Below are 19,279 nucleotides of genomic sequence, written 5' to 3' on the forward strand. Positions count from 1 at the left end.
ATAGTGTGGTAAAGATTAACTACAGGCGCAACATGATGAACAGCCTTTGATTGTGCTACATGGAATCAAGCAACCATTTTGGTCAGACCGCAACAAAGCTGCAGTGTCAGAAGGTGTAGGAATTGCAGCATGGTGACTGCACAGAAAAGCTTTGAAGACTATGAGCGTGATCTATTGGCCTCGTTGTGACCGATTCGGGACACGACGAGGCTGATAAATCTCCTGAGTGACCTCTCGTGAGATTTACTGGCTCGTCACGTCTTGCGAGATCTGAAGCAGAGTCCCGTTTAATAGAGGGGTCATTTTTGGCGCTGCGAGCACCGAAAAACACCCGGCTTAATGCGCCCAAAACGGGACTATTATCTCACAAGACCCCTGGTACTAACATGCGTCACCTCTCCCTATGGAATAGGGGCAGTCCTCTCCCATCATTGGGACGATGGCACCAAAAGTCAGATTACATATGCATCGCAAACCCTGGCAGATGCAGAGCGACACTATGCATGGCAGCATGGTGGCACAGTTGCACCACTGCCTTACAGTGCAAGAGCCACGGGTTCGATTCCGACCTCAGGTGACTGTCTATGTGGAGTTTCCACATTCTCTCCGTGTCTGCGTGGGCTTCCTCCAGTTGCCTCCCACAGTCCAAAGATGTGCAGGTTAGGTGGATTGGCCACGCTAAATTGCTCGACACCTTACAATAATCATGGACCATAAATCCCTGTTAGACCTCTTTAAGGAGGACAGGTGATCCCACTCATTGCCTCGGCTCGCATTCAGCGCTGGGTACACTTGTTGACAACATACAAATACTTTGAGCACTGCCCAGGAATGCACATAGTCAATGCTGATGCCCTGAGTCACCCACAAGCTCGTCCTCTTCATGGAGAATAGACAAGGTCACCATGACTTCAAACTTTATGGACACCCTGCCTGTGACCACCAGGGAGAGCTAGACATGGACCTAGAAAGATCTCCCACATTGACAAAACTATGTCACGTGATCCTAAACGATGGCATTCAAGGACACCCTATGGAGGACCTGAAGCCCTTTCAGTCCAAACATCAAAAAATCAGCATGAAAGATGGCATCATCCTATGGGGAGCCCGAGTGGTTGTCCTTCATGCTGGCCAGTGCCCCATCTTGAAGGTGCTCCTCGGTGGTCACCCAAGAGTCTCCAAAGTGAAGATGTTTGCAAGGAGCTAGGTCTGGTGACCAGGGCTTGATTCCAACATGGAAAGTTTGGTAAAACAGTATCCATTATATCGGGAGAATCAGAAGCTCCCACCATTGGCCTCGCTCGACCCTTGGGAATTGCCAGGCAGACTTTGGAAACAGGTACACGTAGACATCACCAGGCCATATATGGGTTAATGTTTTAATCTTGGTCAATGTTTATACTGTGTGGATGGACACATATCGAATGTCCTCCATGACTTTCAGTGCCACTGTAGAAAAACTCCAATCATTTATCACTCGTGTCTGACAATGGATCCAATGACATATTGGATTGAGCCCCATCACCCGTCTTCTCATGGTTTGGCCAAATGGACCGTCCAAATGTTTAGAAACACTATGAAGAAACAGACCGCTGTCTCACTCAAAGCCAAACTGGCTTGGTTCCTTTTCAACTACAGGAGCATGCCACATGTGATGATGATGGTTGCACCAGCAGAACTGCTGATGGGCTGGCGCCTCCGGACCAGGCTCAGTCTACTGTTCCTAACTGAAGTAGGAACGTGGAGTCAAAACCGGAGGCTCATAAAAACAATTATGACACCCGACAATGCAATAGGACTTTCAGGACTGGAGATACAGTCCATATTCCCAATTTTGGAGACAGGTGCCCTTGAATCCCGAGAATGATAGTTGACAAGACTGACCTTGGTCATATAAACAATTATAATTATAAAAATACTACCTGCCATTAGCCTTCACTAAAATGAATGCTTTCAAATGTACTGAATTGGCTGCCTTCAAAATCTAGGTGCTTTGTCTTTGAAAATTGAATTAATGTTAAGACCAGAGAGAGGACCATAAAAAAGCACGTGGAGCATTTTCAGAGCAGAAAACCCTCAACTGCAGAGACTACTCCAGGTGGAGTGATACTCTCAATGTCTTTGGAACCTACCACCAGGCAAGAGACTAAACCCATGGTACACCCAAGTGCCATCCTCTTGGAGGATGAGGCCTCAGGCTCTGACATGGAAACTGAGGTAATGGACTTGCAGCTGGAAGTCTATGTTGGGGTAGAACCTCCATTAGTGGCCCTTCGACGAACATCAAGGAAGCCATGATCCCTCATACACTTTACGCCCCTAGATCTGACTCCACTGAGGGATAGACTCAAGGCCGTTCATGAAGTGGCACAAGAGGCCAGGTGGTCACAGGAGTGAAGGGGAGGATAGGGACTGGGGGGTGGGGGGGGGGGGGGGGGGTGGAGGGGGGGGTGGAGTGGCGGTTGGGGGGATGTGACAATCTTCAGAAGGATCATGACGGATTACTCATTGATCACCCTGTGGGTCTCGTGGAGTACGCGTTCCCATGGTAACAGGTAGTGGTCCGTCCAGGTGGGACTTATTATCTTTTAAATACTGACCCAGATGCGGACTGCGAGTTCCTTTTAGCCCCAGGCCCAGACACTAGTGTTGCATGCCACGTGTGCGGCTTTAAATTTGCGTTAAAATACATTTGGTTTAACCTCCACCTTTGTGTCTCCTGGATTACTACAGTTGGAAACATTACACCCTGTCCCAAAGAGATGGAGAATGAACCAGAGACTACAAGCCAATCAGTCTAATGCTAGCGGTGTGGAAACTTTTGTAGATCATAATGCAGTATAAAATTAATTTTCATTTGGACACTATTGATCAGTAAATAACAACAAATATAGTTAAAGTTCTGATGAGCCTTTTTGATGTATATATTAACATTTTTGTGATGTCCTCAGCCTCTCCCAAAGGCCTGAGCTTAGGCTTGATAATTAATTTTGCCTAAAGCTGTGATTCTGCCTCCAGAATAAAGAGAAAGACTGGTCTTAGAGAAAGAGAAAAAGAAAGAGAGATAAAGGGAAAGAGTCAGGGGGAGAGGAATTTTTGTTTTGCTTAACATTAATTCAATTTTCAAAGACAAAGCACCCAGCGGCGTGCAGAGGGGGGGGCCGACGGGGCGCTGGCCCCGGGCAGCGACTGGATGGGGGCAGCACCGCGGTCGGCCCGAGCGCGCCTGCGCACCGCGGTCGGCCCGAGCGCGCCTGCGCACCGCGGTCGGCCCGAGCGCGCCTGCGCACCGCGGTCGCCGCGGTCGGCCCGAGCGCGCCTGCGCACCGCGGTTGGCCCGAGCGCGCCTGCGGTCCGCGGTCGGCCCGAGCGCGCCTGCGCACCGCGGTCGGCCCGAGCGCGCCTGCGCACTGCAGAGGCTGGAGAGGGAGCAGAAAGGGCGCCAATTTTCCAGAATGGACGGCATTGCCACCATGGGTGAGTTTTATTTATTCATTTATTTATTTTATTTATTTGATCTATTTTAAAACTCTTCTCTGCACCCTCTCTGTAGCTGTCAACTTTTAAACTGTCGTGCCCAGAATTTGACATTTGGGCCAGGGGCACCCATTTGGGACAGAACCAGTATTTTATAAAAATTCATCATGGCCTCTTAACTTTTGCCCTCTTACCCTTTATACTTAAAGCCCAGGGTCAGCAGGGTGCAGGGGAGATTCTCAGAGACTTGACTGCAAGCTGCTGGAGCTCGGATCTTGAACAGAGCTTTTATATCTGGATTTGGGGACCCTTTATGCACTGGCATAGTGCACAAACAGGCCCCACATGACCAGGGTTTTGTGAAGAAGAAGGGATCTGGAAATGTGTTGACTGTGAAAATTATATTTGTGGAAATTGGGTGAAGTAGTTTGATGAGACTTGGTGCTAAAGCTTTAGAGAAATGAAGATGGAATTTGATTTGAAGAAGTTCAATGTTTTGAAGGATATTGTGGCTGAAATGAAAGCGATACGTGCTGAATGAGCTGACCGAAATGTGTGAGATATGTCTTTGTATCTGCTATGTGTAATTTATCGGTCATATTATTGCAATTTTCCTGTTAATTCATGTTTAATTTACGTTGATTTTGGTGTGATTGCTAATATAAAAGTGAAGTCTTGTATATTGGTCTTAGTTGGGTTGTTTGTAGTTGTTTCCACAAGGGTCATAACAGTATTTCCATGACGTTCTGCTCATATCCTTCTCCATGGGGGTTGCAGAGGAGGGAGGCGCAACTTTTGAGACATAACATCTCACCCATTGATTTAGATTTAGAACAGTACAGCACAGAGCAGGTCCTTCGGCCCTCGATGTTGTGCCGAGCAATGATCACCCTACTCAAACTCACGTATCCACCCTATACCCGTAACCCAACAACTCCCCCTTAACCTTACTTTTTAGGACACTACGGGCAATTTAGTATGGCCAATCCACCTAACCCGCACATCTTTGGACTGTGGGAGGAAACCGGAGCACCCGGAGGAAACCCACGCACACACGAGGAGGACGTGCAGACTCCGCACAGACAGTGACCCAGCTGGGAACCAAACCTGGGACCCTGGAGCTGTGAAGCATTGATGCTAACCACTATGCTACCGTGTTGCAAAGCAAAATGACTGAAGAAGAGAACAATATCCCTAGAATTCCAGCGCTAAGGGGAAATTGACTAATTTACAGCGCAATTTAACCTCAGGCAGCCGTCCTATACCTTAGAGATGGCAAAGATAAAGAGGTCAGTGAATAGCTCTAGAACGGGTGCAACTACGTTTTTTATAGGTTTTTTGGTGATATTTAATGAAATATTTACGTGGGATGTAGTAAGAGTGAAGCCTGGATGATCAGAGGACTGCTATGGCATTTAATCTCGGAATAGGAGACATTTATTCCTTAACATGCTAATATTTGAATACAGATACCACTAATTTGCAAGTCTATGATATAAATTGCACAAAATTATCAGTGGCGATGAACAAGAAAGAGAGAAATTAAAAAAGGAATGTTCAGACTTTGCAAATTATTATGACAATGATGTGGTTGCAATTCAGTTATATGACGAAATTATTGATTTTGTGATGCTCCTTCGAGCTGGAGGGACTAGAGTTCCCCCTGATCCTAAAGATGCTCTGGAGTCTTTACTGCAGTATGGGAGGGATGTCTTTCCGACGCTGTGTGTTTCATACAGATTACTGCTTACAATTGCATTTTCAGTCGCAAGCTGTGAAAGGTCATTTTCAAAACTGAAATTAATAAAAACATATCTGAGGTCTTCTATGTCACAGGAGCGACTGACCAACCTGGCTTTAATAAGCATTGAAAAAGAATTTCTCACAGCTGATGTAAAAAATGAAGTAGTTCAGGTGTTTTGTGACAGGAGGTATCATTTGGGGAAAAGAACTTAATAAATTTGATTGATTAATATTAAAATCGAATAAATCAGGGTAGCATGGTGGTTAGCATAAATGCTTCACAGCTCCAGGGTCCCAGGTTCGATTCCCGGCTGGGTCACTGTCTGTGTGGAGTCTGCACGTCCTCCCCCTGTGTGCGTGGGTTTCCTCCGGGTGCTCCGGTTTCCTCCCACAGTCCAAAGATGTGCGGGTTAGGTGGATTGGCCATGCTAAATTGCCCGTAGTGTCCTAATAAAAGTAAGGTTAAGGGGGGGGGGTTGTTGGGTTACGGGTATAGGGTGGATACGTGGGTTTGAGTAGGGTGATCATGGCTCAGCACAACATTGAGGGCCGAAGGGCCTGTTCTGTGCTGTACTGTTCTATGTTTAAAGCGTTTATTTCATGTTTCATCTGTGTTTATATATTCAAAATGTTTTCCTTTCTCATAATATTTCTCAGTATATTAGGCCTTATACTTGAGTCTTTGGGGGCATATAATCAAGATTTGCCCCGGGCATCACCAGACCTCTGCACGCCGCTGAAAGCACCTAGATTTTGAAGGCAGCCAATTCAGTACATTTGAAAGCATTCATTTTAATGAAGGCTAATGGCAGGTAGTATTTTCCTAATTATAATTTTTCTTTCAAATAAATATAATTTTACATAAAGTACCAAAGCCTGTTTAAGGAAGGGAATTGATGGGAGTTGTCTACGGATGAGCAGAGTTTCACCACTCCTCTTAGCAAGTTAATTGGAATGAAGGATGTGGTAGAAAATGAGTGATTGTAGATAAGATGTAAAACAAGCAGCTTTGGGTTTCAGTTTTGGCACTATCCCTCCCCCCACCCACCGACCAAAGCCATTGGTAGATTTATTCTCTGCAACACTGTATTCCACCTAAAGGGAAAAAAGGAGGTAAAAGAGAGACAGAAGCAAAAAGAGCTTTTGAGAGAGAAATACAGAAAAGAAAGAGACAAAAGCCATAGAGGATAGACAGTTAAGAGCAGGTAAAATAATGACCATTCTGAAAATTACCATTTGCAATATTATGGAACATAAATTAGTAATATTATACATCAGTATGCATTGCCTGTGGTATGGTGTCCACATCATAGAGGAAGCTGCTCATATAAATAACCTTTAATTACATCTCGCTACCAATGGTGGCACTGTAGTCACAGTTTTTGATCTTCCAGTTGCAGTCTGTATAATTATTAGAATTAGAACAGTACAGCACAGAACAGGCCCTTCGGCCCTCGATGTTGTGCCGAGCAATGATCACCCTACTCAAGCCCACGTATACCTATCCCAGTAACCCAACAACCCCCATTAACCTTATTTTTAAGGACACTAAGGGCAATTTAGCCTGGCCAATCCACCTAACCCGCACATCTTTGGACTGTGGGAGGAAACCGGAGCACCCGGAGGAAACCCACGCACACACGGGGAGGATGTGCAGACTCCGCACAGACAGTGACCCAGCTGGGAATCGAACCTGGGACCCTGGAGCTGTGAAGCATTTATGCTAACCACCATGCTACCGTGCTGCCCCTGGAGAAACACATGTGCCGCAATGAGATGTACCTCTCCTTTCTGCTTCTCAAATTTCCACAAGTTTGATAAAAATACTATTGAAAGCTAAAAGAGTGAAATATTTTGAAATGTGGCTGAGTTATTTCTGCGTATTCTGAACTAGCTGCCATTCTCCAATCTCTTCCATTTGAAGATAGCACTTGACTTTGTTTCCTGTATTTAACAACATGAGTAGCTGATGATAAAATGAAAAAAACCCCCACAAATATTCCATGAACCATACCTTTAGTTGTCTCCTCACTCTCTCTATAAAAAACTTCCAACAATTTTCTTTGGTATCCTGCAAACCCAGTAATTTAACTTCATTTCTCATGGCTCCAATAATATTTTCAACCTCATCATCCTGAAAAAGTCCTTGAACCTCGCCAGATGCCAAAAGATCATTAATAAGCACGAGAAATATCTCCTCTGCCACCTGGGAATCCGTCATCAGAAATACTGTTGCATGGTTTTTCACTCCAGCATTGATATACTGAGTACCAAGATCTATCTAATTCAAACAAAAATGTTAACATAAATCAATTTTGCAACTCATTTAACAGATTATTTGTTTGTTTTGATTCCCCAGTATAATTATAATACTTAAGGTATTCTGGAGATTGTTCAATTCATTTGAGGGTAATTAAAAATTCTGTTAGACAAAATTATAAATGTATGAAATACTTATCTCCCAGCAAACAACTACAGAATTAAATTGTATTTTGCAGTGATAGCATCAAAAGGCACCTTGTACGTGTTGCCCTCTTTCGTATATTATGTGGCTGCACCACAAGGACTTCAGCGGTTGAAGACAGCTCGCTACTTTGTCAAAAGCAATTCGCAATGGACAAAAAATGTTAGCTTAGCCATATATCCTGTAAATGATTTTAAAAATTGCTCCTGCACTGGAGCAGAAATGTCATGGTCAATTATTGTGGGGTTGTATGGAATGATGACAAGAACTATAACATCAAAGGTTTACTGTAAGGATCTTCAGCAGCTCTTACATGCCATGCCTGTAACACGCTGGTGAGAACTCCCCCACTACTACCACCACCACATCACTTCCCCTGCGCAGGCCATGGCGATATATGCATGATACACAAATTCAACATCTTCCCCATTTCAGTTGTAACAATCCATACTCACATGCAAGGAATAATGCTGACATTGCAGTTACAAAACATTGGATATATTGATTCAACAGAGCATGAGCTTAAGCCATAAAACCTGGTGAAAAGCCCAGACAAGTAACCTCAGCACCCCCCCCCCCCCCCACCCCCGCCACCCCAATCCCACTTTTGAATACGGCGCATATTTATATTAAGTTTGGGATTTGCTCCATTCAGCTGCCCCTAAGCATGCCATCACACAAGTTGGCTGTGCCTGGAATACAACCGTGTTATTGTTCACATGGTGGATAGCATCAGGTGTGTGTGGAGAATGCATGGAGGCTACAGGGCTTGTTGCATTGGTAGCAGGGGGAGCCTCCATCTCAACTGGTTTGTGAGTATGGATTGTGGACTCGGTATGTCAACCTCTGTGGCAATTGGTGGGGCTGGTTCATGTACCTGCCATTCTGACTGTCTGGCCCAGATCCAAAGTCGAATCTGTGAGCAAAGTGGCCATCGTATCCCTTCCCTCTTTGTCACTGTTTCACAAAGGCACCCTAGGTTGCAGCAGGGCCTTGGCAACATGAATCATGGTCATGGTGTATGAACATTCTCTGTGTTGGTGAGGGCAGATCCTCTTTTGGCAAATTATGCAGACTAAGCAGTGCCGCATCGGTGTCTGAGTTGCCATGGAGGCATTTTCTGAGGAGGTGCTTTGTTGAATGTACTGTATGCTTCACCAAACCATTTGATGTGGATAAAGGGGGGGGGGGCTTGTGACATGTTCAAAGTCCAATGTGTGTGCAAAGTCCTTGAATTCCTTGGAGACAAACTACTAGGCGTTGTCCATCATTATAGCCATGCATGTAGAATGCCATGCATGGCAAATTGTCTCTTCAGCTTTTGAAATACTGTGGTGCTCTTCATATCGGGCAAATAGTCACCTTCATACTAGCCTGCAAATTCATCAACAAGGACCAGATTCCATCTCCCATTCCACTCAAATATATCTGCTGTGCTGAGTGACCATGGAAGGCCTCCCTGATGATCACCTGTATGGTTTTCCCACAGTCGGCCATTGCTGTTGCTAATAATTATTTCATTCCTCATCCAAATTCCAATCTTGATGTTCTGAGTGCCAATATCGCCAAAGTGCAGAAATTACCCTCTGTAGTTTCACCAAACACTTTTCCAATGAATGATAGAAAGGAACTGAGGATTACTAATTTCTATATTCATACATTTTAGAATACTTTCCTTCCTCAAGGCAAGTAATAGGCAGCCCAGTAAATCCGTACATGTACTACTAAACTTAAAATGAAATTCTTATTGAAATAGCCTAATTTAAATATTATGATAGGTAATCCATCTCTCTGCAAAGTGCAACAAATGCACTGAAGTAAATTTGGAAGTCAGCAAGTTCGATTGGCTTCCATTTGCGCTTCTACTGTCAATAAATTTAGCCACTCACTCGAACCCCAATCCAAATGTCCTTAACTTTTTAAATTATTCCCCCAAATATTACTGGATTTTATCTCAACTGCGCAGATTGTCTAATTTGTACTGTTCAATATCAAAATATTTTGGGAGTTATTGTTTGTTGGTTATCATAGTACACGTTTTGAATCAAAAGATGAGGGCCGGGATTCTCCGTGCCGCTGTACCCATTTTCTGGTGTGGCGTACCCCCGCTGGCAGCGAGATCCTCCATCCTGCCAGCCGGCCAATGGGATTTCCCATTGTGGGCACCCCCACGCCGTCAGGAAATCCTCAGGCATGAGTGCGCTGCTGGCAAAGTGGATGATCCCGCCGATGGAGAATCCAGCCTGAAGTGTAAAATCAACACAAGAATATATTTTTATATGATAAGAGAAATGTTATACCTTGAGGTCAGCAACAGAGTACCCTTTCTTAAGTGAGATCTGGAAAACATTTAAGGAGCTTATATATGCCGATAACCGAGACAAGCTTTGCTTTCCACTGCCACCAACTCCTACAAGTAAAGCATTTCCTCTGGGTGATTCTAAGATACGGTTTATCCTACAGATATGTGACATTGCGTCTTCAAACAGAACCTGTAAAAATGACATTTCAACAAAGCATGATTCAAAAGTACTGCTCTCTAAAGCATAAATTACTTTTTGAAATTGCAAATGTTTTTCCATTTGGTTCAATTTCTGTTAATTTTCATTCAGCAGCTTTGCTAATTAAACACTACTCAGCTGAATAATGGTATTATTAAACATGAAGGCAATGCAAGAGTCAATTAAATGTATACAGACAACCACTAGAGGGAGCCTTGTGGGTGAGATAGAAGAAGAGGAGAGTCATACAGAAGATAGTGAGGCATGAGAGAGAGCGATAGCAGTTGTGTACTTGTGAGTTCTGTAGTTAGAGATAGCATAGTTTACACAGAAACCTTCTACTTTAGGAATATGAACGAATCATAGTAAGTAGTGTAAATAAATTTATAGTTTTGTTTGTTAAAGCTTGTTGTTCTTTGTTCAACACTACACATTTAAGCCATCCGGGTAAAGCAAAGCAGAAAACAACACAGTGCCTTTCGATTCCTAAAACAAAAATCATATCACCGCCAATCTTTTCCTTTGCATTGTGAACATGCAAAATAATAATCCCTCAATCATACTTGTTGATCTTTTCGGTATTGTTTCAATTGCTGCAATATTCTTTCTGTGCTATGGTCACCAGCACAGTGCACAGCATTGCAAGGGCATTCGCACCAATAATTTAGTAAGTGGCGTACCCCCACTGGCAGCGGGATCCTCCATTCTAACAGCCGGCCAATGGGATTTCCCATTGTGGTTACCCCACTAGTAAATCCCCACTTGTTACCACACAACATTGGGTGTCAAGCATCAAGAATGCTGTTGCCCTGTATTACCATTCATAAAACAGTGATGATATTGGGTATTAAATGTCAGAAGATAAACAAATAAACAAAATGTCAAATCAAAGCCCACAAAATGTGGAATTGGGAAAAATACTCACATCTTACATGGCTCATGTTTGTCATGAGATTAAAAAGTATTCATAATAATAATACAATAATAGCTTATTGTCACAAGCAGACTTCAATGAAGTTACTGTGAAAAGCCCCTAGTCACCACATTACGGCGCCTGTTCCGGGAGGTTGGTACGGGAATTGAACCCGCGCTGTTGGTATTGTTCTGCATTACCAGCCAGCTGTTTAGCCCACTGGGTTAAACTAGCCCCTATTCATATAGTAGTATTCATTATCATATTCATAACCTGCAGTCAAATGTAAGAGTTCACCACTTAGTTCTGCAGTTCAGTTCATGACAGAAGACTATGGCCTTGTCATGTACCATGATTACTCAACATTTTATTATATTAAAAAACTTCTCCATTGTGCAAAATTTCAGCAACTATATTTTCTTTTCTCTCTGCATCAAATTAGTTTACTTATTTTCATTGTCATGTGTACTTGTCCCAAAGGTGGTTCCTCAGTTCATTGTCGGCTTGTGCTTCCTCCTGAGCTATTTCTTGGCAGTTTAGTTTTTGTCAGTGGTGGTTTGCTTCCACCAGTTTACTTCAATTCCTTTTCAAATTATCTGTCTTTGCATTTTGTTTAAAATTTGTTTGGAACTTTTAGGAAGTAAAAAAATCCTCAAATACTTTTATAGAATCCATAGAACTCCTACAGTGCAGAAGGAGGCCCATCAACTCTACACTAATCCTACCAAGAGCCTACCTAGGTCCACTCCCCCACCCTTTCCCTGTAACCCCACCTAACCTACACATCTTTAGACACTATGGGGCCAATTAGCATGGCTAATCCCTCTAATCTGCACATTTTTGGACTGTGGGAGGAAACCGGAGCATTCAGAGAAAAATTGCACAGACGTGAGGAGAAAATGTAAGTTTTGCACAGTGACCCAAGGCCAGTATCGAACCTGGGTCCTTGGCGCTATGAGGCAGCAGTGCTAACCACTGTGCATCCCATGAATAGATATTTAATATCACTGTGATTTTAAATGTACTTACCAAATTCATAACAGCATTGATTTCATTGTAGCTGTCCAGAGCCTCCACTAATATTTTATTCAGAGAATCCCAAGTCACCACAGGTAAATACTTAGGATCTCCGATACCAGATGCAAAATGACAATAAATAATGGGTTTTTCAAAAAGGCTGGTTTCTTCCATTTCCTGCCAGCAAAAAAGTAAAATAATGGTTTTCACAGCATCACAGAATTGCTACGTAGCAGAAAGAGGCCATTTGGCCTAAATTGACTGCATGTTAATTTGGATAAAATAGAGTAGTATGATAGGTTGAAATTGGGGAATTAAACACATCAGTCTCCAGAATCTAAGGTTAGATGCTGCAAACTTTCTGCAGAAAAAGAGGCAACTTTGGAAGACAGGAAGATTTTTGAAGTTTTTAATCGTACAGGGTGTGATTCAGCAGACTGAAGTTAAAGTCCACTGAATGGTACGTTTAGCAGGGTGTTTCTCGGTGACTATGGCTTCAGTGCTGAGAAACATCCCACTACCCAACAGCACGTTGATGTTTTTTTTTGTCTCAGGGAGATTGGCTCTGCTGAGGTCGCATTTAGAGGGTGTTATAACCTAATTCTAAAGGGTCATTTATTCTTCTATGCTACTGCCAATTCTGTGTAGCACTGGCCCTGCCATACATTGGGATGTTAGTTTATTTAAGCATTAATTGACACTTAAGTAGCACAACAGTTGTTTAATATGGGAATAGTGGATTTGGAAGTTAGGGTGAAAAGATGGAGACAGTTAGGAATTACGAGTGCAAAATTTATTTATAAAACCAAGAATGGACAAATGTTGCAGCTGCAGATGAAGGGCAGAGAATAAATAGATTGAGGAGCACATTTGCCAATGAGCTAATAGTAATTGGTAGCTTATGTGATTTTTGTTTTTATTAATTCATGGCAAGAGGGTTTGAGTATAAGAATAGGGATGTGTTACTACAATTGTATAGGGCGTTGGTGAGGCCACACCAGTTTTGGTGTCCTTATCTGAGGAAGGATGTTCTTGCTATGGAGGAAATGCAGCAAAGGTTTATGAGGCTAATTCCTGATAGGGCGGGGCTGTCATATGAGGAGAGACTAAATTGGTTAGGATTATATTCATAGGAATTTAGAAGAATGAGAGGGGATCTCATAGAAAGTTATAACATTCGAACAGGATTAGACAGGGTAGATTCAGAAAGAGTGTTTCCGATTGTGGAGTATTCCAGAACTAGGGGTCATAGCTTGAGGATGCAGTAAACCATTTAGGACTGAGTTAGGTGAAATTTCTTCACCCAGAGAGTGGTGAATCTGTGGAATTCACTACCACAGAAAGCAGTTGAGGCCAAAACGTTGTGTAATTTCAAGAAGGAATTAGATGTAGCTCTTGGGGCTAAAGGAAACAAGGGAGGGAAGGTGGGATCAGGGTATTGAATTTGATGAGCAGACATGATCATAATGAATGGCAGAGCATCCTCGAATGTGGTCATCATCTCTAATTGCCCTTGTACATTCACCCTCCATCCCTCCCAACTGGCTGCTACCAGCCGGCGGGGCATCAGACAGCCCACCCAGGATATCGCCCACTGCAGCCCCTACGGGGACACGGGACGGGGCTGGGGGCATGCCGCTCGATGAATATGCAGCTAATATGTGACCATCAGGTGGGCATCATGCACGTAAGAAGGGTGTGAGTGGTGTGCTGATGACGTGTATCCGGTGGCCGCAGACTGACACAGAGATCCGCTACAACGAATATGTATCTCTGACCCAATGGGCAGCAATGGAGGGATTATGGGGATTTTGGACAGTTTTCAAGATATAAATTGAACATGGGATAGGGTGAGGTGTTCCCGATCAATGCCAGAGGGCAAGAAAAGAGATTAGGGGAGTTGGGGGTGGGGACGAGCTTTAGGTGCTTCAGAATCCAGGTGGCGTGGAGCGAGGCCCAGCTACATGAATTTGGCTCGATTGGCGGAGGGGAGGAAGGCGGATTTTAAAAAGTGGGATGTGTTGCCGCTATCGCTGGCTGGGCATGTGCAGACAGTGAAAATGACGGTGCCGCCTTGGTTTCTGTTCATGTTTTAGAACCTCCCTAACCTTGTCTCAAAGTCTTTTTTAGGAAGGTCAATGGGATAAATTTGGGGTTTGTGTGGGTGGAGAAAGCCCCGTGGGTGAGACGAGTAATGTTGGAGCGAGGACGAGGGAGGCAGGGGGGAAGAGGGGGGTTGTTGGCTGCCGTTGCTGAATTTGAGTGACGAACATTGCGATGGTGAGGAAATGGCTGTGGAGGAGCCCTCATGTGTAGGGCCCACATGACGGTGGCGAGGATGAGCAGATTCTTTGCGGGGGTAGGTGTGGGCGGTGCGTGGGAGTGCGCACAAATCACGGCAACATGTTCTGGTCATGTCCAAGACTTATGGGGTTCTGACAGGGCTTCTCGGATGTGATGCCCCAGGTGCTGGTTGTGGGGGCAGTTCCAAATCTGGAGGTGGCACCATTTGGTGTGTTGGATTTATGGGCAAGGACATTGTATCAGAACAATATAATAACAACTAAGCTTCATTACTGACATTCTAAATTCAAAAATAGAAACTGCAATTTGCGCTGTAATCTATTGTTAATTACCATTAAAATTATATAATAATTTTGCATTTATTGTAATTGTTCCCCTTTGTCTTGGACAATAGTATTAAAAATATTGATAATTAATTACCTGGAAGTATTTTTTACAAATGAACTGCTGGTGTTTTGGAAAGTTTTCTGTGTCATGTTCATCAACTAATTTATCACCATAAACTCGGCAAGATTCATGTAACAGCAGGCGGACTAAATCATGAGCAGTTTTTGCGCACTCGGTTGTTGCAAACAGAAATCCCTGCAATTTAAATAATTTATTAAAAATATAAGCATGTCATTTTATCAGCTATACATTGTTATACAGTAGTTTTAAAGGATTGAAGTAGATATGAGCAGTGTGGGTGCAGATGTGCAGGTTCACTTAGTAGCAGCTCGACAGGATCCATTGGCCAAATCTTCCGCAGAGTGGAAATCGGCTCGGCTCCTTCATACTTACTTTGGATTAGAGGTGTACATTTCTCACCTGGACTTCTAGCCTGGGCCTGTTGAGAAATGTGTAGTGTCGCTGCTGTTGAATAACCTCTACGGCCCTGGAAAAATAACTTTATACTTGTGCAATATCAATATTTTTTCAGCATGAAAATCCCATAGGTATCTAATACAATAAATAGTGAAGTGCAGGATCATTGTGAGAAAACAAAGCCACAACATTAATCGAGGGGATCTGGTGGGGGGTAATTCGAGGGCAGGAGGGACAGGGGATGGTGGGTGAGGAGTGGGGTAGTCAGTAATATAGTTACCTGGGATCAGAACTGGTTTTAATCATTCTAAACCTGCCCAGTCCTATTTTGCAAAGGCAACCACCCAAAGTGTCTGATTTTAAATTAGAGTATCAGAGCATTCCAGACGCAGTGGGATTGCCCAATGGAAGTTGAAACTTCTGGGTCAATTCTCAGGCAGTCCTTGGTCATCTTCCTGGTTAGGATACACCGGAGAACAGAAGACCTGGATTGTCTGGCAGATAACATTTTGGAAAATAATAAATACTGAGCTTTAGCAGAGGATCCAACGTCTCACCTGTTCTGGGGCAGAGTTAAATTATTAAAAATGCAAGACCTGACATCAATGTATTGGAAAGGCACTTTAATTTCCAATTTAATTGGGTAGGTTGGGAGGTTGACCAAGTCATCCATCTGAGAGGTGGATTGGGAATTATAATTTGTTATTGGAGCACATTTCAGCTCTTTGGATTTAATGCCTTCGGCACAAGTATCAATCCGACAGCTAAAGTGAAGAACTCACAGATCTAGTAGTTAAGTGCTTTTCCACCACTGTTTGTGAGTCATGGGATGCAGCAATACTTCTCCCCCATTACCCAAGAAAACAACTTATGCTTTTCCAACCTCTGAAATAATCCACGTCCCTTCCCCACTGTCCCTTTCACCCACCATAAGATCTCAAATAGTTCTTGATCCAGTTTCACTAGCACTACCTTACTGCTGCCTTACCACGTTTTCTCATGCAGAACTCTTCAACCTCTCCATCTGGCTGGTTGCCTTGCAGAAAATGAAGTAAAAACATTGGAATAAAATCCCATCATTAAACTCAGCAGGACATTTGCTTCCCTGTCATCTCCAGGTTTCCTGACCACTAACCAGAAACCTTCTTGCTCCAATCTTCTTCCTGTAATTATTCGGATCAATGGGTTCAAGGCACCTCACTCAATGTTTATACAGAGTGAAATGGGCATTGAGACATACACACTAGAGGATGAGATATCACATAGACACTTTAAAGAATGTTTATTATATTAGAAAACTATGGAATATTCACAGTGAACAAAACTGACATTACACAAGTATAAAGTTAGTTTTTGGGACTGTAGAGGTTAGTTAATAGGAGTTATTATGCCAACAAATACCTCATTGACAAATTGCCATGGTGGGGGGGGGGGGGGGGGGGGCAGAAAGTTAACAGCAATATTACAGCATGAGAATGAAGTCCTCATCACTTCAGTGGTTTCTGAAGATTGCCACTTATATGGGGCACCCTGAGCAAGGAATCACTAAGCATTTTTATGAAGAGGTACATTGCTACCAGTAAATTGCTATCAGTTGTATGTGTGCAATGATGACGACGATCGTCATCACTAAAACTGCAAAATCTAGGCCAATAACTTTCAAAAAGGATTAGGATAACTAATTGCTGTGGAAAAAATAAGAGGATTATGGGGAAAGATCAGGGGAGTGGGATTAATCAAGATAGCTCCTTCAAATGACTTAGATAGGCAAAATGCACCAAGTGTTTCCTCTGTGTGTAGTATCACTTACTTTTCATAATGCAACTTGTAAATTGTTCTATTTGTTAAAATGTCAATTTCAGTTACTTAAAATAGGGTCTTCGTAACTTGAGGAAGCCAGTGGTAATGGAACAAGGATTTAGAAAATAGAACATAGAACATTACAGCGCAGTACAGGCCCTTTGACCCTCGATGTTGCGCCGACCGCGAAACCCCTCTAAAGCCCATCTACACTATTCCCTTATCGTCCATATGTCTATCCAATGACCATTTGAATGCGTTTAGTGTTGGCGAGTCCACTACTGTTGCAGGCAGGGCATTCCACGCCCTTACTACTCTCCGAGTAAAGAACCTACCTCTGACATCTGTCCTATATCTAGCTCCCCTCAATTTAAAGCTATGTCCCATCGTGCTAGACATTACCATCCGAGGAAAAAGGCTCTCACTGTCCACCCTATCTAATCCTCTGATCATCTTGTATGCCTCAATTAAGTCACCTCTTAACCTTCTCTCTAACGAAAACAGCCTCAAGTCCCTCAGCCTTTCCTCATAAGTTCTTCCCTCCATACCAGGCAACATCCTGGTAAATCTCCTCTGCACCCTTTCCAATGCTTCCACATCCTTCCTATAATGTGCCGACCAGAACTGCACGCAATACTCCAAATGCGGCCGCACCAGAGTTTTGTATAACTGCAACATGACCTCATGGCTCCGAAACTCAATTCCTCTACCAATAAAAGCTAACACACCGTACGCCTTCTTAACAACCCTCTCAACCTGGGTGGCAACTTTCAGGGATTATGGAAATGGACACCGAGATCTCTCTGCTCATCCACACTACCAAGAATCTTACCATTAGCCCAGTACTCTGTCTTCCTGTTATTGCTTCCAAAATGAATGACCTCACACTTTTCTGCATTAAACTCCATTTGCCACCTGTCAGCCCAGCTCTGCAGCTAATCTATGTCCCTCTGTAACTTATAACATCCTTCTGCACTGCCCACAACTCCACCTACTTTAGTGTCATCTGCAAATTTACTCACCCATCCTTCTACGCCCTCCTCCAAGTCATTTATAAAAATGACAAACAGCAGTGGCCCCAAAACAGATCCTTGTGGTACACCACTAGTAACTGGACTCCAGTCTGAACATTTCTCATCAACCACCACCCTTTGTCTTCTTCCAGTTAGCCAATTTCTGATCCAAACTGCTAAATCACCCTGAATCCCATGCCTCCGTATTTTCTGCATTAGCCTACTGTGGGGAACCTTATCAAATGCTTTACTGAAATCCATATACACCACATCAACTGTTTTACTCATCCACCTGTTTGGTCACCTTCTCAAAGAACTCAATAAGGTTCGTGAGGCACGACCTACCCTTCACAAAACCATGTTGACTATCTCTAATCAAATTATTCCTTTCCAGATGATTATACATCCGATCTCTTATAAACTTTTCAAAGACTTTGCCCACAACAGAAGTAAGGCTCACTGGTCTATAGTTACCGGGGTTGTCTCTACTCCACTTCTTGAACAAGGGGACAACATTTGCTATCCTCCAGTCTTCTGGCACTATTCCTGTAGACAAAGATGACTTAAAGATCAAAGCCAAAGGCTCAGCAATTTCCTCCCTAGCGCGCCAGAGAATCCTAGGATAAATCCCATCCGGCCCAGGGGACTTATCTATTTTAACACTTTCCAGAATCTCTAACACCTCCTCCTTATCAACCTCAAGCCCTTCTAGTCTAGTAGCCTGTATCTCAGTATTCTCCTCGACAACATTGTCTTTTTCCTGTGTGAATACTGACGAAAAATACTCATTTAGCACCTCTCCTATCTCCTCGGACTCCACGCACAACTTCCCACGACTGTCCTTGACTGGCCCTACTCTTACCCTAGTCATTCTTTTATTCCTGACATATCTATAGAAAGCTTTAGGGTTATCCTTGATCCTACCTGCCAAAGACTTCTCATGTCCCCTCCTGACTCTTCTTAGCTCTCTTTAGATCCTTCCTAGCTAACTTGTAATTCTCAAGTGCCCTAACAGAACCTTCACGTCTCATCATTACATAAGCCTCCTTCTTCCTCTTGACAAGTGTTTCAACTGCTTTAATAAACCATGGTTCCCTCGCTCGACCACTTCCTCCCTGCCTGACAGGTACATACTTATCAAGGACACGCAGTATCTGTTCCTTGAACATGCTCCACATTTCCATTGTGCCCATCCCCTGCAGTTTTCCTCTCCATCCGATGCATCCCAAGTCTTGCCTCATCG

At 43.5% G+C, this 19,279-nt stretch overlaps 1 protein-coding gene across 1 annotated transcript in view; it reads right to left on the reverse strand.

Moving 5' to 3' along the window:
* The window catches only part of LOC119953684 (dynein heavy chain 17, axonemal-like), an 821,504-nt gene that overhangs the window by 193,184 nt on the left and 609,041 nt on the right, over window positions 1–19,279 (reverse strand). The window contains 4 exon segments of the mRNA XM_038778213.1: window positions 7,235–7,501; window positions 9,985–10,176; window positions 12,128–12,292; window positions 14,840–15,001. Of these exon segments, the coding sequence (XP_038634141.1) occupies window positions 7,235–7,501; window positions 9,985–10,176; window positions 12,128–12,292; window positions 14,840–15,001 (786 nt within the window).

Source organism: Scyliorhinus canicula, chromosome 18 (assembly GCF_902713615.1).
Source record: "Scyliorhinus canicula chromosome 18, sScyCan1.1, whole genome shotgun sequence".
NCBI classification, from domain to species: domain Eukaryota; kingdom Metazoa; phylum Chordata; class Chondrichthyes; order Carcharhiniformes; family Scyliorhinidae; genus Scyliorhinus; species Scyliorhinus canicula.